The sequence below is a fragment of the Bos indicus x Bos taurus genome, chromosome 2 (assembly GCF_003369695.1).
Source record: "Bos indicus x Bos taurus breed Angus x Brahman F1 hybrid chromosome 2, Bos_hybrid_MaternalHap_v2.0, whole genome shotgun sequence".
Lineage (NCBI taxonomy): Eukaryota > Metazoa > Chordata > Mammalia > Artiodactyla > Bovidae > Bos > Bos indicus x Bos taurus.
The window spans coordinates 128,780,294-128,800,072 of record NC_040077.1 but is presented as its reverse complement, the minus strand read 5'-3'; the positions used below and the strand labels follow the sequence as shown (position 1 = coordinate 128,800,072).

The following is a 19,779-nucleotide window of genomic DNA, read 5'->3' as shown; positions in this document are numbered from 1 at the left end:
TCTTTACCAAGGCCATGGTTTTTCTCTAATAATTTCTGCTTAAAAAATACCTTCTGTATGTCAGTTACTTAATATGACATATTAATGAGAAAATCTATAAGGAAACAATTTCAGCCAGTTTAAGTAACTTGACTACGGCCAGCATTGGTAGAGGTGGGGATTGGAGCTCAGATTGTCTGAGCCCCACCCAGTGTCCTTTACACTCACCACCCCACAAACCTAAGATGCTGCCCACTTGGTAAGACAGAGGAGCGGCAGAGCCCAGGCCAGAAGAGGTCCAGGGAAAGCCCTCCGTCCACCAGGATTCCTCACCCAGCACGCAAGTCCATCCCAGGGAATCCCACTGGACCTTTTTCCATGAAAGGCAAGAGCCCCTTTCTGCTGTCGAAGACAAACTGGTTGGTTTTTATTTTTTGTTATTTTTCCGTTTTCCTCTTGTCTTTCGGTGTTTAAAATGACTCCACTGCCAACCAGCCTGAGGTTGCTCTTTTCCAAAATTAAAAGACCTTTAAATTGTGTTTGTTGAAAAGTAGAACATATTTGTTACAAAAAGTCAAAAATGCGCATAGCAGAAGATGAGAGTCCCCATACCCATTTTTCTCCCCCAATATAGCTTTAAATGTGCCTTCAGAACATGTTTTGTTGCTGTTTTACAAGATGGGTCTTTTACGTTCTCTCTCAAAGGGATCTAACCTGAGTGCTCTAACCCCCTCAGGTTTTCAGATGACACTCTGGACTGGCCTTAAGTTGAATAGTAGTTAGCTCAATTTACAGGGACATCACCTGTATGCTAGGTGTTGCTGATCCAAGGTGGACAAAACAAGGGCAGACTTTAAGGAACTCACTCTGTTCCTTAAACCAAGGGTGAGTTGGTAACCCCCCAGTGAACATATATGGAGTATCATATTTAAAACAGGTTAAAACGCTCTTTTTAATCAGAATGACAACGTAATTAACTGATCTGAGAAGTAGACCAGTATTCAAGTGTAAGAGTTCTTTACTTTGCAGGTGGCCCTGCCTCCGGCTAAGATAGATGGGGTGAGATCTCTCCCTGGGTAGATCCTGTTCCAGTGCCCTAAGTATATGCCAGGTCAGTTAGTCAGCAATTCTGCTTCAGGAATGAGCCCATGTATCCATTATACCAATGTTACATTTTCAAAACGGAATGCATCTAAAATGTAAATACAAATTAAGCATTTCCTGTGCAGGAGAGGGAGCTTTTAGGCCTGGGACTAGAATGCAAGGCTCCTTACACCAGTTTGATGTGTTTTTCCTTACACCCTGTGATTGAGTTCTAGAGCACCGAATGAGTATTAATCTTCATGGATTTTTTATCCATTGCTGACTATATGGATTGGATTCTGCTGGGCAACAGAGATTTAAAGTTGGACAGCTCAAGGAATTCCCTTTTGTTGGAGGTCCAGTGGTTAAGGCTGTGCACTTTCACTGCCATGAGGCTGGGTTCAGCCCCAGGTTGGGGATCTAAGTTCCCTCAAGCTGCACGGTGCAGCTTAAATAAAGTTGGTCAGGTCAGTCACCTGCATTTTGTGCTAAATAAACAGCCCAGTGACAAAACAGAAGAATAAATTGACAATTTACGCCCCAAAAGGGTTAGTTGCAGAGAAAAGGGCCTGGAGCAGAGGGGTGGAGGGCTTCTCAATTTAGTGAATGAAAGCTCATTGGAAGAAACAATTTGTGTCATTTCTTTTACTTTTCCTGGAGCAGAGACCCGGAGAGCTACTAGGCTTTTCCAGGTTGGGTGAGGAGTCAGGCTGGGTACATTGGGGAATTGCTGATGGTGATCAGATTACTCTGTAATCCGATCTGATCTAATCAAACAAGATGTAATCAATGCTGGTATTTTAAACCAATTTTCAACCGTTTGAAGTGAAAGTTGCTCAGTCGTGTCAAACTCTTTTGCGACCCCATGGACTGTAGCCTGCCAGGTTCCTCTGTCTGTGGAATTCTCCAGGCCAGAATACTGGAGTGGGTAGCCTATCGCTTCTCTAGGGGATCTTCCTGACTCAGGAATCAAATCAGGGTCTTCTGCATTGCAGGCAGATTCTTTACCAGCTAACTACCAGTGAAGCCCCTTCAACTGTTTAGTAGCTCTTTCTAGCCATGATAATAGTTTATTAATAGTAAAATTTAGTGCTTCTGGGATGAGGGTAAGAACTCTCAGGGATGGTGTCTTGGACTGGTCTGATTCAGGCCCTACTGGTTTAGAGGAAACAGCCATTGGTTCATTCAAGAAGTATTTATTTGGTACTCGGGTACCAGGCAGCGTTCTGGGGTGAAAGTGAGACATGGGCTGTTACCGCTTGTAGCTAAATTGTTTGACTTAACGAATCCCTTTCACTCTCTGGGTCTCAAATCGACCTATTCAGAGATGTGCGTTCACCGTGAACCTTGACTGTTTAGATTCAAATTCCAGCATCACTTCTTTGCTGTTATGTGACCACAGGCAAGTTAACTTCATCCCCCTGAGCTACGGGTTCCTCATCTGTAAAATGGGGATAATATGACTCGTTTCATTGGGTTGTACTGAGAGTGAAATTAAGCAAACGCAATCACTGGGCTTCAGTGCGCCCAATCAAGAGTGGTCACTAGCGTTAATCCCTGCTGATTTCATTAGCCGCAGACCCACTCAGGAACCACACACAGGTGTTATTTAGGGCGTGGCTAACAGCGCAAGGGACCGGCCCGGATTTATAAAACCAGGGTCCGGCGCTGCGATCTACATTCCGCCTCGGCTGGACATCGGAGCGTGGTCTTTTCGGGCCTTGGCTCCGCGCCCCCGAGGACCAGAAGCGGGGCTGCCCAGCGGCGACCAGTGCGGAGCACCCGGCGCGCCGAGACTAAGCGACTCCCCGGCTTCTGGAGCGCTCGGCCGCCCGGGTGCGCTCAGCGGACCCGGGTTCCCGGCCGCGGGGGCGGGGCCTGCGGCCGAGCGGCGGCCCCGACGCACCCCGCCCTCCCCGCCCCCCGACTTCGCCGAGGCCCGGAAGGGACCGGTCTTGCTTCCGTCTCCGTCGGGGATGCACGGAGGGCGGAGCCGCAGCCCGAGGACGCGACGCGAGCCCAGTTCCGGCGAGGAGGCCGCGCCAGTGACAGCGATGGCGGCGGAGTCGGCGCTGCAAGTTGTGGAGAAGCTGCAGGCGCGCCTGGCCACGAACGCAGACCCGAAGAAGGTGAGCGAGCTGGCGGCCGGGCGGGTGCGGCGTGGGGCGGGCGTTGGGCGCGGCGCGGCCCGGTAACGGTCGCGGGCCCGGGCGCGGCCGTGGTGGGCTCGGACCCGCGGCGCGGTCCCCGCCGGGCTGCGGCCTGCGGCGGGGAACTTCGTGGCCGTCCGGCCGCTGCCCATGCGGTGGGGCCCGCAGGGCGGCCGGCCTCGACGGGCCGGGGCCTCGGCTTCTGCCGGCCCCGGGCGCCCGCGGGCTGCGGCGGGGCCGGGGCGCGCTCCGCGCGGACGCCGCGTGCCGGCGGGGCTCGCGGAGTCCTCCCCCGGGCGTCCCGGGCCAGCTGTTTTCCTGTCGGGAGAGCTCCCCGCCCGGAGTTAACTCCTGCCCGCTCAGCTACTCGCCCTGCGCGATCCGTCCCCTGATTTCTTCCCGTCTTTTTGATGTTTGTTGGAGAGAAGAGGGTAGGGTAGCGGCGCGGGGGGCGGGGGGGGGGGGGTTCTCTGCATGCGCCTGATGGAACCTAGGCTCGGTGTGTGGTCCCTGCGTCCTTAAGACGTTTTTTAATTCCTTTCCGCCTTGATAATTAGAACGTGGACTCTTTTTTTGCTTTCTCAGTAAATCTCTTTCAAAGCAAAAATAAACCTCATGTCACCCTAACTAAAAACTTAGGTTGTAATTGGAAGAGGAGGGGAGAAACAGGGTTAGAGGTTGCAGCTAGATTTTTCTTCTGGCATTGCTGGAAAGGTAAGGGCTACCGTTTCTGGCAGCTGCGATTGATGGGCAACCATTTTTAATTGTGCTCGGCGAGTTTTGTTCCCCCTCCTTAACTGTTTTCATAAGTTAAATGCATGTTTTTTTGGGTTTTTTTTTTTCCTCCGACTTTTCTTCCATTCAGCTTCTCAGTGACTGGGAGAGGGTCCGGTGGATGTTAGTGGTTTTTTAATTATTGAAATACAGTGATAAAAACACTCAAGGTGCTTGACATTTCTGTCAGCATTATAGCTGCTGTGTACAGTCCTTAAGAGTTGGATCTGTAAATCCCAGAGTGCCTTTTAAAGAGGAAATAATCCAGGGAGTCATTAGAGATAAAATGGTGAGGAGATTTGAGTTCTAATTTATTTGCTAGCCATGGACATTGCGGGGGTGGGGGGGGGGGTGTTCCTTGCTAAGCCAGTTTCCTCACCTGCTTCTTCTAGGACAGCACTAAAAGGCGGAAGTGCTCAGTAGATGTTAATCTCCACTCTTTACAGTTTTTCTTGATGGATCCCTTTCTCTTCACCTTGCTCTCTGTCATAGGTGAGGTTTTTTTCTGTTTCTAAAGGCTATATCTCATTATCAGAGCACTTGCTTCTCATGCATACCTAGCTCAAAGATCAACTTCAGGACGACATTTGAGCTTTAAGTCTGTGAAAACTGAAATGCTTTCACTTGTTTTGTGTTATATTTTCTATCCTGGCTTCAATACCTAGTGGACAGGCATATTTACAAGTTTCTTTTTACAATAACCCTTTGTGGGCTTCTAATCAATGGTCATTATTTCTGAGTACTAGCTTGTTTTCCCGGACACTGTAGGTTTGCTACTGACTTTAAAACCTTAAAACAACATTATGTAAATCCCCTTATCTCCCCAGTTTCATCTTCCATTGGGTTTAAAAAAAGAAAAAAAAAAGCACCATGTAGTATATGTAGCCATTTCCCCACTAGAGCTTGAATTTTGAAGTAGCTTTTCTAGTTGTTGATGTGCATGAAATTTAAAAGTAAAAAAAGGTTTGTTTGACTTCTCAACCTATTCCAGCTAGGAGTGATTGTGAGTATCTGGGCACAGACAGTCACCCTAAACTTCTGACGTTGCATTATGAAGATCATTTTTGCAAAGGGCACAATAGTTGGCATTCACAAATGAGCTAATGCAGAGGGAAAACTGCAAGCTGGCACCCCGGCCTTCTCAACCTTCTGTTAACCCAACAAGCTCCCACAGGTTGTTCTTGAAATTGCAAGATGATTATATAGCAGTATTGAAATTTGAAACTAAATCTTGATTTCAAACCATTATTAGCCAAAGGGTTGATCGTACACCTCTGTGCATGGATTTTCCAGTGTTAAACATACAGATGTTTAACTATAACTCTGTTTTCACTTTAAGCCCATGTATAATCTAGCTTACTTGGGGGGAAATGTATGAGGCAAACCAGGGTCACTTGGTTCCTACTATTTAAGTGGAAACAGTTTTCATGGCTGGTCAAGTTACTTGTCACATGTTATCGTTTGAACATGGAAACTACCAGGAACACAGTTTGAAGGCAAGTGGAGAACAAGGGGTCAACACTATGAACATCTTTGGCTCTTTGGGATGCAGTAGTGTGCAAAGGACAACTGAGATTCTTAAGCATGGACTGTGCAAACGTTTTCCATTTCTCAATGACTTGTTAACAGTTCTTGCAAACTACTACTGGTCCCTCAGTTTGGTAACAGCAAGTTTCCACCTACCTGAAGCTGGTTTTAGAAAAGGCAGAGGAACCAGAGATCAAATGCCAACATCCGCTGGATCATGGAAAAAGCAAGAGAGTTCCAGAAAAACATCTATTTCTGCTTTATTGACTATGCCAAAGCCTTTGTGTGGATCACAATAAACTGTGGAAAATTCTGAAAGAGATGGGAATACCAGACCACCTGATCTGCCTCTTGAGAAACCTGTATGCAGGTCAGGAAGCAACAGTTAGAACTGGACATGGAACAACAGACTGGTTCCAAATAGGAAAAGGAGTTCGTCAAGGCTGTATATTGTCACCCTGTTTATTTAACTTATATGCAGAGTACATCATGAGAAATGCTCAACTGGAAGAAACAAGCTGGAATTAAGATTGCTGGGAGAAATATCAATAACCTCAGATATGCAGATGACACCACCCTTATGGCAGAAAGTGAAGAGGAACTCAAAAGCCTCTTGATGAAAGTGAAAGTGGAGAGTGAAAAAGTTGGCTTAAAGCTCAACATTCAGAAAACGAAGATCATGGCATCCGGTCCCATCACTTCATGGGAAATAGATGGGGAAACAGTGTCAGACTTTATTTTTGGGGGCTCCAAAATCACTGCAGATGGTGATTGCAGCCATGAAATTAAAAGACGTTTACTCCTTGGAAGGAAAGTTATGACCAACCTAGACAGCATATTCAAAAGCAAAGACATTACTTTGCCAACAAAGGTCCGTCTCGTCAAGGCTATGGTTTTTCCAGTGGTCATGTATGGATGTGAGAGTTGGACTGTGAAGAAGGCTGAGCACTGAAGAATTGATGCTTTTGAACTGTGGTGTTGGAGAAGACTCTTGAGAGTCCCTTGGACTGCAAGGAGATCCAACCAGTCCATTCTGAAGGAGATCAGCCATGGGATTTCTTTGGAAGGAATGATGCTAAAGCTGAAACTCCAGTACTTTGGCCACCTCATTCGAAGAGTTGACTCATTGAAAAAGACTCTGATGCTGGGAGGGATTGGGGACAAGAGGAGAAGGGGACAACAGAGGATGAGATGGCTGGATGGCATCACTGACTCAATGGACGTGAGTCTGAGTGAACTCCGGGAGTTGGTGATGGACAGGGAGGCCTGGCGTGCTGTGATTCATGGGGTCGCAAAGAGTCAGACGTGACTGAGCAACTGATCTGATTTGAGGATGCCAAAAGAGCTTTACCTTTTTAGTGCTTTGTTCTTCTTTGAATCTCATTGAAAATAGAGAGGCTCTGAAGCCGTGTTTCTCTTGGCTATGGCTAAATTGGTTTGAATATCTCCTGGGTTTTAGTTTTGTCTGCTTTGAAGTTGCCCCTTCTAACCCAAAATGAAGCAGAAAGACAGGATTTACACTTCAAGTTAGCGCTAGGCTTCAAGATGACACACCATCAGTGACTTCTAGCCCTATCTTATATGTGGCCTTTATAGAGGTCCTGGTAGTGACTTTTCCTCTGCAGATTCTAAACTGTCTGACATTGTGACACTAAGGAGGGACTCTTCTGCTTTGTGTCACGTGTTCTAAGAGGAACATTTTCATTTCCTCTCTTCTAAGGACAGTGTTTTGTTGTTGTTGTTGTTGTTGTTGCTGTTGTTTTTTTATGTGGCTTTGTAGTATTAAGTTGGCCAAAGGGGTTTTTCTGTAACATTTTACCAACCCAGAGCCTGCTGTGTTAAACACACTTGACTGACTTGCTTGTTAGGCAAGTTACCTTAATCTCACTGAGCTCAATTTCAGTATTTGTAAAATGGGGAACATAAAATCCATTTTATAGAGTTGGTTAACGAGAATGAAATGAGCTAACAGGTGTAAGAGCTTAACGTAGTAGCCAATGCACAATAAATAGTATTCAATATATAAATGCCTTCCAGAGAATGGTGTTAGAGGAGACAATCTGTTTTTTATCTTTTCAGATAGTCTAAATTTTCTTTTTTAAGAAGAGGATTTGGCAGGAATCTTTGCACCCATCACTTGGGTGACAAGAAACACACATATACTCTGTCCTGAGTTGGATGATGGTGGTGATTGAATTGGAAGTGGAGCATAGTTTTCCATAGATACACTACTTGGCTTCTCAGTTGTTCCCAGTCAAACAAGATGATCACATGTGATCCAGTTGCTCTGCCTAGCGACCGTGTTCAGTAATTATTGAAGTAGAATGACCAGAAAAACATACTTGCTACTCCACCTGGTAGTAATATGGCATACTAAGTATAGCCTGGGCTACACATGTAAAAAGAACAGATCCTGTTATCAGACATTTAAATATAAAGGCAGTCATAGTTAATCTGTTTTGAACAACCTGTACTTTTTGGCACTCCTTGAATGTAAATTTGGAGAAGGCAATGGCACCCCACTCCAGTACTCTTGCCTGGAAAATCCCATGGGCGGAGGAGCCTGGTGGGCTGCCGTCCATGGGGTCGCTAAGAGTCGGACACGACTGAGGGACTTCACTTTCACTTTTCAGTGTCACGCATTGGAGAAGGAAATGGCAACCCACTCCGGTGTTCTTGCCTGGAGAATCCCAGGGACGGGGGAGCCTGGTGGGCTGCCGTCTCTGGGGTCGCACAGAGTCAGACACGACTGAAGTGACTTAGCAGCAGCAGCAGCAGAATGTAAATTTATTTGTATATACATAAACCTTTCCTAGAGAATGGCATAGCAGTCATAACTTTGGTTAGAAGTGGAGCAAGTAGGAACTGGCTGAGAATATCTGGTAGAAGATTATGGGTAGCTGTTTAACGAATGGTCAGTTGATGAATGAAATGATTAATAAGCACTTACTGAGCTTGTATAGCATTCCAGGCACTAGGGCTACAGACATGGTTTGAATCCTCACAACCTGTGAAGTAGAGACAGGATTCAGTTCTGTTTTGCAGATGAAGTAACTGGGGCTCAGAGAGGTTAGTGACTTGCACAAGATCACCCCACAAGAAAGTGGCAGGGGCACACTGAAGCCTGTCTTTGACTGAGACTCTATCTTAACAGCTCTGCTATCCTGATTTTGATCAAGTTCAAGAGACTATACTATAGAAAAGAAATGTGGCCAGACCCAGATTGCTTCTCCAGTCTACCCAGACATTTTCGTTCACCATTTGCAATGCAAAGTGCCTATTCTAGCAACTTGAAATTGGTCTTGGCTTCCCACTTAACATCAAAAAGCAAACAAACAAAAACCCCAATTCTGTTAAACACACTTTCTCTGGAAATGTGATTCCCTTTTCCGGTAGAGACCTCTTCTTTTTACTTTCCTCCATGAGTAATTTCCTACATTCGGCACCTTTCTCAGAAATTCTAACTGGGGCAGAGCGGTAGTTGTTGATGACTTTTATTAGAACTGATAGGTCTTCCTTTGGTGTCGCATAGTGGTTGAAAGCACGGAGTCTGAAGCCCCAGAGCTGAGTGCATCTTGCCCTACATGCATCCTGGGACAAGTAACTTAACTTGATTGAGTCTGTTTTCGCTCTTGTAAATAGGATAATAACCAGACTTAATATTGTATAACACAGGGTAAGCACTTTGCCATTAGATATTATTCTTTGATATTTGTTCAGGGAATGATTATGATTTTATAAAAATTAATGTGTATTTAATTTCTCTCTGCAGCTATTGAAATATTTGAAGAAACTCTCCGCCCTGCCCATTACAGTAGACATTCTTGCGGTAAGAGCTGTGTAATTTTATGTATTATACAACTGTATCCATCTCCTTTGCAATCGGAGAGATTATACAGTAAGGTTAAGACCATGGGCTCTAGAAGTGAAGGAAACCAGACACAAGGTCACATATTGTGTGGTTTTATTGATATGAAATGTCTAGAGTAGGCAGATCCACAGACAGAAAGTAGATTAGTGATTACCAGGGGTGGGAGGAACTGGGTTTCCTTTTAGGGTGATGAAACCGTTCTAAAGCATTAATTCAGGGAGTTCCTTGGTGGATCAGTGGTTAGAACTTTGTGCTTCCACTGCCATGGGCCTGGGTTCAATCCCTGGTTTGGGGAATTAAGTTTCCACAAGTCACACAGTGTGGCCAAAAAAAAGTATTAACTCAGACACCAGATGCAATACTCTTAGGTCAGGATCTGACACCTGCCATAATCACTCTTGTTATTATTTTTAAAGTTCTAGAAGTGTTTTATGTCTTATAAACCATGGGCTTGATTTTTTTTTTTTTTTTTTTTTTACTGTATTTTTGCCGTTCTGGGTTTTTATTGCTGTGCACAGGCGTTTTTAGTTGCCACGAGCAGGCTTCTCATCGCAGTGGCTTTTCTTGTTGTGGCGCACAGACTCTAGGGCGAGTGGGCTTCAGGAGTTGTGACACATGGGCTGAGTCACCGCGAGGCATGTGGAATCTTTGGGACCAGGAATTGAGCCTGTGCTCCTTGCACCAGCAGGCTGATTCTTAACCGCCGGACTAGCAGGGCAGTCCCTCCAGAGGTGTTCTAATTTAGTGTTTTCCTCTTCTCAATTTGGTATGCTTTGCCACTGTGCGTCGTTAGAGGTTTGGCTCACTGACACAAACTAACTTTGTACTCAGACTTGTATGTTTTTGGATGAAGTATTGGTTTGTTGGAACGCAGGAGGCTTTATTTCTTTAGAAAATTATGAGCCTAGTTCCACAACCTTCTAACGATTCCTTTGTCAACTTTGTAGGAGACTGGAGTTGGGAAAACGGTAAACAGCTTGCGAAAACACGAGCACGTCGGAAACTTTGCCAGGGACCTGGTGGCCCAGTGGAAGAAGCTGGTTCCTGTAGAACGGTAGGAAAAGTTCTCTTATTCCTTCTCTGCCTTCTTATTTAAAATGTTTATTCTGCCTCAATTATAAAAAATAAGCCATGATCATTAAAGAATATTATAAAATATTTAAAAAGTAGAAGAATAAATTTCTCTTTTTGGTACTGCCTCATGGCTTATGGGATCTCAGTTCCCTGACCAGGGATTGAACCTTGGGCCACAGTAGTGAAAGCCCAGAATCCTCACCACTAGGCCACCAGGGAACTCGAAAGAATAAAAATTTCTAAATTGTACCCTCCAGAGATCAGCATTATTGACATTTTGGAATGTTTCTTTCTAAGCTGGTCTTAAAAGTCATTTTTATACAGTTGTGAATAAACTGACATAAATTACTGCCCCTTTTTAATGTAACAAATCCAATATTTCCCTGTGTTGAAAAGCTTTTTTCACGTACACAAGATACTTGATCTTCTTTGTAGCCTGTAGTTAAACTCATCATGTTCCATTTATGGAATATTTGAGTTTTCCCAGTTTTAAAACCTAGTTGAGTATCTTTGAGCAGAACCTTCTTCCCAAGCCCATGTTTCTAACTATGTAAACTCTTCCATCTTTTGTTGTGTTCAGGTTCTGTGACTTTGTCCTGTGATCAAGGATTACCCTGAACTTTTTCTCGGTTTTTTCCTTTTGTTTTAGAACCACAGAGCCTGAGGAACAGAACTTTGAGAAGAGCAGTTCTCGGAAGCGCCCCAGGGATGCCCTGAGGGAGGAGGCAGAGATAGAGGGGGACTACCCAGAAAGCTGGAAAGCCTCCAGCAGCCAGTCATGCAGTCCTGATAATAGACAGAAAAAGCACAGAAAACTCCCAGAGCTCGAGCGGCCTCACAAAGTATCTCACAGTCATGGGAGGAGAGATGAAAGAAAGAGGTACCACAGAGCTTCTCCAGTTTACTCTTCAGACCATGAGTCTTCCGATTACGGCCATGTTCAGTCCCCTCCACCATCCACCAGCCCTCATCACATGTCTTTGGACCATTACAGACCCCTGGAGGAGGACCATGAGCCCTTTGTTCCCCACCAGAAGCCTGGCAAAGGCCATAGTAACGCCTTTCAGGACAGACTGGGGGTCAGTCAAGAGCGACACCTGGGGGAAGCCCAGGGGAGAGAAAGCACGAGTCAGAGCAAGGAGCACAGATCTTCCCATAAAGAAAAACGTCCGGCAGATGCCAGAGGAGACGAGAAGTCTTCTCTGATCAAAGAAAAGTCACACAAGGTCGTCTCCAAAGAGGAAAACCGGAGGCCGACCTCTGGGGACGGCACAAAGGAGAAACCGCCCTCTGGTGTCAGGAAAGAGAAGGAGAAGGAGGGCAGCGCCAAGAAGAAGGTCTTACCCGCCTTGGAGGTGGCTTCAGACAACCACCTTAAAAAGCCCAAACCTAGAGACTCCGAGAAAACCAAATCAGACAAAAACAAGCACAGTCTAGAAAACTCAGACATGGGCAAGGGGGCAGGAGACCTGTTGCCCAAGGCAAAAGAGAAGGTTTCTAACAACCTGAAGACTCAAGAAGGGAAAGTCAAACTTTCGCATTCAGATAGAAAGTCGGTGGCTTCCTTCCCTAAAGGTGAGGAGGCAGATTCGGATGATGAATTCGAGAAACCCACCATGTCTTTTGAGTCATACCTCAGCTATGACCAGCCCCGGAAGAAAAAGAAAAAGATTGTGAAAACTTCAACCACGACTCCCGGAGAAAAGGGACTTAAAAAAAATGATTCAAAAAGCACTAGTAAAAACTTGGACTCAGTTCACAAATTACCTAAGGTGAATGAAAACAAGCCTGAGAAGCTTCCGCCAGTTGGAGCCGACTCAGCCAAGCTGAAAAAGGTAACCCCTGCGGCCCCTTCCACCCAGAGCACCTGGGCCTGCAACCCCACTGCTGATTTGCTTGGCTGGCTTTTCCGTGACTTGCTGAATTTCAGTCTGAAATAATTTCCTCCTGGCCTCTCTGGCCACCAGGGTCGGTAGAACCCGAGAAAACTTTTTCTGAGGCATTCCATCGCGCTGGGCCCATCTGTGTGTCTCCTGACTTAGGTGGTATCAGGCATGGCTGCTGCCTGTCCTCCAGGCTGCCTGTGAAGTTACTGCTACGTCAGCACCGCTGGGCATCGACTGTGGGAAGGAGCTGTGCTGGTAGAAAGGGGCTCTCCAGTCACTGGTCTCTTCTCTGCAGGTCCCCAGCGATGTGTTGCCAGTATTACCTGACCTCCCATTACCTGTGATCCAGGCCAATTACCGTCCACTTCCTTCCCCTGAATTGATGTCATCTTTCCAACCAAAGCGAAAAGGTAATTTGCTTGTCTTTTTTTTTTAAGGAAAAAGTGATTTAAAAAATTTATGATCTGACATCATGAATGGTGCATTTTCTAAGAGTGCAGGTTCTAGAGTTTTATGGCTTAGGTTTGAATCCCAGGTCTGGCCTCTACTCCAAGTTATATGATCTTGGGCAATAACTTAATTTTCTTGGGCTTCAGTTTCATACTCTGTAAATGGATGAAATAGTGGTGTCTGCCTATGAGGTAGATTGAAAGTGATAATGCTCATAAAGCTCTGAGCTCTGGGTTTTTACACAGAGTAAGTGTTCATTAAATCTTAGCAGCTGCTATTACTAGCAGCCTTCTGGTCTGTACATTGCACAGGAGCTTAAAAAAAGGTCTAGGTTTTTTCTGGTTTTGGTTTTTTTTTTTTTAAGGTTAGTTTTAATAGCAAAAGAATTAGACACTACATAGGTGTTCCTTTGTCTATGGGGTCACACAGAGTCGGACACGACTGAAGCGACTTAGCAGCAGCAGCAGAAGCAGCAGGTGTTCCTTAGTAAGAGGCTCACAGATGGATCATGGCTCATCCACACCATCGCATCCTGTGCCACTTTTTTTTTTTTTAAGTGGAAAAATCTATGTATTGAGGTGATTTCTAAAATTCAGTAAATGACAAAATGATAGTATGTTATTGATTAAAAGGAATAAAATATTAGCTTGTTTCTGCATAGACTTTCTGGAAGGACATAAGAAACTGTCTAATTCTTTTGCTTTCTCAGAGGCATTGGTTGCCTCAGAAAGGGAACTGAGAGGCTGAAGAATGGGGTGGAAGGAGAGTTTTCATTGAAGAGCCAGTGCCTTTTTAAAATTTTTTAAAAAATCTTTTGATGGCAGCACATGGCCTGTGAGGTCTTAGTTCCCCCACCAGGGGTTGAACCTGCGCCCCCTGCATTGGCAGCTCAGAGTCTTAACCACTGGACCAGTAGGGAGGCCCAGCTTAGTGCCTTTTATAACTTACATTTCTGTTTTTCTTGTCTTGCAGCACTCTCCTCACCCCAGGAAGAGGAAGAAGCTGGATTCACCGGAAGAAGAATGAATTCTAAGATGCAGGTCTATTCTGGTTCCAAGTGTGCCTATCTCCCCAAAATGATGACCTTGCACGAGCAGTGCATCCGGGTGCTTAAAAACAACATCGACTGTAAGTCACGTGCTTCTCTTCTGCTCCCTGGCACGTTGGGTCACTGGGTGATTTGACCGCTACTCAGTCCCTTTTACTCTCGATCCTCTGCAGCGATCTTTGAAGTGGGAGGCGTCCCATATTCTGTCCTTGAACCTGTTTTGGAGAGGTGCACACCTGATCAGTTGTATCGAATAGAAGAGTACAATCACGTGAGTGTCCTGCTTGGGTGGCAGGAGGGCAGTTTGCTGGCTTGTGTCTGAAAAACTAGGTTTGTCTCTGATTCGCCACAGTGATGGGCAGGCAGCAGTCAGGGCGCTGTTCTGGGTTTGCCTATGGGCCTTTAAATACCAGTGTTAGCCCCTGCCCCTAGCATCTTAAGTAGGCCTCTTAGGCTAGAATCAAGGTGGGATTAAAAGGTGGGAGCGGGGAGAGGTGGACCACTTCCCACACGTCCCTTGCACTTTCCTAGATTCAGAAGTCAAGGGAAAATTCTAGAAGCACAGCCCATGGGATCCAAGGCAGGGATTGAGCTTTGTTCACCAGACACCTGAGTGTCAATATGGAAGATTGACTGAGTGTCTTCTAGAGGCAAACAGATCTATCCCCCAGTCCTCCTAAGGCCAGAGACACTCATTTGATTTCGTGAGCTGTCCCTCTCTGGTTCAAAGGATCTGTGGCATCTCCTCCTCAGGCGGCCCCTGGCCATGGCGGTTCAGTGTGGTGCTGGAGGAATGCTTGGACTGGACTTCAGTTCCTTCCCTGCACAGGAAAAGACTGATCTGAAGCTAATTTGGTGTTGTCTTCTCTCCTAGCCCCTCAGCCCCCAGCAGCAGTTAGCAGTGCCTTGCACTTAATATTTTAATTCAGGGATTCGGTTTTTCCTAGAACTATGGTGTTTTACAGTACTACTACTGTTACTGTGCAGACCAAAATATTGTTAGGAAACCGGCCACCGTGGGTGATTGAGGACGGAAAAGAGGCATGCAGGAGTGCGTGCATGTAAATGACATCCTGGTTCTGATTTTAGGTATTAATTGAAGAAACGGATCAATTATGGAAAGTTCACTGTCACCGAGACTTCAAGGATGAAAGGCCGGAAGAGTACGAGTCATGGCGGGAGATGTACCTGCGGCTGCAGGATGCACGAGAGCAGCGGCTGCGAGTCCTCACAAAGAACATCCGGTCTGCACACGCCAATAAGCCCAAAGGTAAGACTGCGGGCCGGGATGCGGGCCGGGACTGGCAGAAGGGTGAGCGCTGGCTCTGGTCCTGTCACGGCTGTGGCGGGCTCAGCTCACCTCGCCCCTAGCGCTCGCGTTTGCACAAGTGGGCGGAGGGAAGGTGTGTGTGCTGCCACTGCCCGTGCTGCCCTACAGAGAGCTTTCCAGGGCTGGTCGATGATCCACTACCTTGGGAGGCCCTTGAAAAGCCTTTGTCTCTTAACAGCATAGATTATTAACAATAGCTCTCAGCTCAAGAAGGCAGGTATTAACCTCCATTTATCCACAGGCCGACAAGCAAAAATGGCCTTTGTCAACTCTGTGGCCAAGCCACCTCGTGATGTTCGAAGGAGGCAGGAGAAATTTGGAACAGGAGGAGCAGCTGTGCCTGAAAAAATCAGGTAAGACCTCTGCTCCTCTGTGGTTCTGCCTGCTCAGGGAGAGAGCCCTAGGGCAGGAAGCGATTCATTTTGTCTAGGGGAGGGGGGAGCCTGAGGCCAGAATGGGTTCTGAAGGCTGACCTTGACCCACTGGGCCCTAGCTCCCTGAGCCACAGCTTCCATGGCTGCACTATGGCCCGGATAATGACCCCTGCCCCTCAGAGAGGTCAGGATTACATGGAGAACAGGGCCTGCCTCTGGGACTCATTCCCTAAGGCTTTCCCTTTCTCTGCTTAAACAGAAAACATGTTACTGCAATGATTATGTTATCTAAGTATGTTTGCATTTTCAAAATACAGATTTACACCGAAACAGTGAAACGTTAGTCAAGATTATCATTCATCCCAAAGACTACCATGTCACTTCCAAGCTATGAGCAAAATCTAGGTAGCCGGTCCACTGTTCATAGCCACAGAACCGAGTCCGCAGGCCAGCCCACTTCAGGCTGTTGGTGCCGAGGGTCGGTTTTTCCTGCTTTTGACTTTCACCTTTGCTCTGTGTTCCAGGATCAAGCCAGCGCCGTACCCCACAGGAAGCAGCCGCGCTTCCTTCAGCAGCGGCAGCAGCAACAGCTTTAACGCCAGCCCCGAGGAGCCGGCCTACGACGGCCCGAGCACCAGTGGCGCCCACCCAGCTCCAGTGGTCAGCAGCACCGTTTCCTACGATCCTAGGAAACCAGCCGTGAAGAGTAAGTACCTTGGGGCTCTGCTCAGATACCTCAGCTAGTTCCCACGAGCGTCTGCGCCCCTCTAACGTCATTAGCGCGGCACCAGCAGTGCCCGTGTGTGTTAGGTGCGGCGTGCGTGAGGCCTTGCCCGTGGCCGGTCTAAACATCAGCGCCTCCTTCCTCTGCCTCCTTCATATGTGTGTTGTGTGCATCGTTTACATTTTGAGTGTAGTGAATATTCATTCTGGTGCTCTGCTTGTTGTTTTTTTGTTTTTGTTTTTTCAGCTTAAATGTAAACTTGCTTCTCTAGGCAGCAACATGGAGTTAACAGCTGAATGATTTTGTTGAAGTTTTATAACCCCAGCTTCCAAGTATTTATTTTTTATATCTAGTTGGATCTAGTTTGTGTCTCACTAACTTTATTACCATAGACGATCCTAAGTATTCTACAGGGGTGTCCTGACTTAAGCATTATTCTGTATTGACTTCAGAGCTCGCAGGAGTGTGGGAGCTTTGGCTGGGCTCAGGCTAACCCATTTAGAAGCAGGCTAGTCCTTCTTAGGTGGTATTTGCATTTAGCTCATCTCAGACCTGTTGCTGCACAGGACAGGTATGAGAGTGGGTGCTTTTTGCTGGTTTGGATGTTGGTGAAGCAGAGTTAAATTGCGGCTCAGAATGGCCTTTAGAGTCTGGCAGGGATTGAAGCCCATTTCTGTCACTTAGCCAGGGGCCAGCCCGAGAGACTTAGAGGGAGTGATTGTCCGGGCCCCTGGCGGGTGCTTGGAAAGCATTCGCTTTGGGCTGCTACTTGCATCGGTTCATCTGGCTGCGTAGAGCCAAGAGTAGCAGGCCTTGGGTTTGCCTAAACCACTGGTGTCTGGTGTCCAAACTGCTGTGGATCTGAAACAACTGCCTTGTCTCTCTTCACAGAAATTGCCCCAATGATGGCCAAGACGATTAAAGCTTTCAAGAACAGGTTCTCCCGACGATAAATCGAGGACTTACCTTGGAAATGAAATCTGGGGGGAGGAATACAAGGACGGTGGGGGTTGGGGAATGGAACTTCCACAGGAGACCAGAGCCTTTCACTCCGTGGAAGCTTTTGGTCCCCGAGTCCTGCGCCGTCAGCGGGCGTGTGCCCGAGCCGGTGTCCGCAGCCGCTGCCTCCTTGCCTGGCGAGCACTTCAGAGTTCTGAAGACGTGAAGCTTCGCTCTCACTGAGGATTTTAAGGTCGATTGTACCTTTGTTGTTAATTAGCTTCTTTGTAAACTATAAGACATAGTTTTAATTAATAAATATTGCCCCCAGATTGTATTTATATTACCTCCCCCTGCCCCCAATTTTTCTGTTCTGTTCTGTTTTGGTCCTCTCCCACACACTTAGCCTTTTATTTTCAGGGCTCTTTGTTAGAAGCCTAGTGGAAGTCTTTCTCCTGTCCCGGTTCATCTCTCCTGAGCGGACTCTGGTCCGGAGAGAGGACTGCGTGTCCCCGGAGCCTGTGCGGGGCACGCTGCGCTGCGGGTTGCCTGTGCTGGAAGGGGAGCCTGGCCTGGAGACTGGCGTGTTCAGGGCGGCCCCCTCCCTCTGGGAACCCGTCTCAGTGTCACGCTGCGGTCCTGCACAGGTGCATCTCTTCCCTACTCATCACATAGTATTTATTAAGGGACGTTCTAGAGTCTTCCCCCCGCCCCACCATTCTTTTTGCCAGGTCCCACTTCTTTTGAGGCTTAACTTGAGGACACAGAACCCCAGTATTTTTACAGTTTCCAGTTTCTAATTCAAAACTTGGGGCTCCTTTTCCTCCCTGACTTTTCCCTCTCCCCACTGGCATGGGGCAGAAGACAAACACCTGGAGGGGCTTTTTGTAGGCCCCCAATGCAACTTAAAAACCAGCACTTTAATCTCTTACTCCCTGTGAATCGCTGAATGGTTTTAAAAAGTAATGCTATGTTGGAAATCGGTTTTGTTTTTGCCTTTCTTTAAGATCATGTGATTGAAAGAGCACAATTTGCTATGTTTTGTAGAGAACTCTGCAGCTTGAAACTCTCTCTACCTTTGAGTTTTTAAGCCAGAATTTGTAGGAAAGGACCAGTTTAAGGAAAGGGTTTGAGCCACAGGGGCATCCACAGGTTTGGAAGGGAGAATCTCACTTTGGAGTTGACATAGGACGAAAGATTAGAACTAGGAGGACAGCATCAGTGTTCTTGGCTGTTGAAGGGCAGTGACCTAGTAGGAACCCCCTTAGTCATGACCCTGGTAGAAGTAGATACTATAAATTGGAGATGCCCATCCTTTAGAAATCTGAGAAGCAGATTGAGGGTGTGGTTAGTGTGGCAGCCCATGGAGCTTGGCAGTTGGTAGTCCCTTTGACAAGGTCACTCAAAGCTCACAGTATGGAGCCCACTGTTTTTAACCATCCTGTAGACCTCAGGCTAATTCTGAAGATTGCAGAGCAACACAGCAAGAAGTCTGTGCAGCAAAAGCTGCGTTGTTCAGTGTGCATTGCTGTGCAAGGTGCCTGAGGGACGCAAGTATTGCTGTGTTTTAATTTGCTGTATTTTTGAACTGGGTAAAAGCATTCTTTCTCTTGATCATATGTATTACCATTCCACCAGTCCCCCAGCCCGCTCCCCAAATGTGATACTAGGAAGCCTCTTCTCTAAAACCACATGAGCACCTGGGACAGCTTCCTCTCAGTGTCCACACCTTGAATTTGTCTCTTTACCTGTGTGTTGAAGTCTCTGCCACTGAAACCAGTTTTCCATATTTGATTCAGTTGTGTGTGATTTAATTTCCTTCATTAGGAGTCTTTGAGCAGGGAGGGAATAAAAGACACACCCCAGCATCACTCCCCATCTTTGGATCACCCGTTTACATAGAGCCAGATCTTCCTCCCGCTCCCTCTAAGAGTGTCTGCATCAGGGTATGACTTGGCGGGAAGGGTGAGGGAAGAGGAGAAGCCGAGTTTCCAAACGACCGCCTCTCCTGGATTGTTGAAATGGCTGCAGAGCAGACACAGGTTGATGTTGAACCTTTGGTCTCATTTGTGAAAACTTGTGCAATTCCTTTTTTCTGTGCTACACTACACACAAATCACCAAATTGCAAATTAACCCATTGTGATCCTTGGTGTAATGAACAGTTTCTTTGGGGCTTTTTCTTTCTTTCTGGGAAGTGGGAGGGAAAGGAGCAAGGTATTATCTTGCTCTTCATTTGTATTTTGGTCCCAAAATGTAAATACGATTTTCTATGTTACTTTTTTGTGGTAACTACCAAGATGAATATTTTAATTAGATAAGTTATATGAAAAGAAAGGAAAATTCCATGTCTAAATAAAAAAAAAACAATACCCATATTCTGTTGTCTTTCTTCCGTTCTCCCTTATTGTGTCAGAATGGTAGTCGGTCACAGTGTCTGGTTCCTGGGCTGGAGGCAGAGATCTTAATCCCTGGGCTGGGCCGTAAAGGATGAATTTCTGTCTGTATTGTAGCACAGCTGTTCTGGGGAAGGGGGACTCCCAGCGGGGAGAACCCTGTGAGCAAAGCAAG

The 19,779-nt window shown here is 46.5% G+C and overlaps 1 protein-coding gene across 1 annotated transcript; it reads left to right on the top strand.

Moving 5' to 3' along the window:
• The first annotated feature begins 2,003 nt into the window (after window positions 1-2,003).
• Window positions 2,004-19,580, top strand: ELOA (elongin A). Its single transcript, XM_027520603.1, has 11 exons — window positions 2,004-3,191; window positions 9,286-9,342; window positions 10,332-10,438; window positions 11,108-12,293; window positions 12,640-12,754; window positions 13,767-13,922; window positions 14,016-14,113; window positions 14,932-15,112; window positions 15,414-15,525; window positions 16,071-16,252; window positions 17,162-19,580. Exons 1-11 carry the CDS (start codon window positions 3,039-3,041, stop codon window positions 17,221-17,223), a joined length of 2,409 nt encoding a protein of 802 aa, XP_027376404.1. The 5' UTR covers window positions 2,004-3,038; the 3' UTR covers window positions 17,224-19,580.
• Window positions 19,581-19,779: the final 199 nt, after the last annotated feature.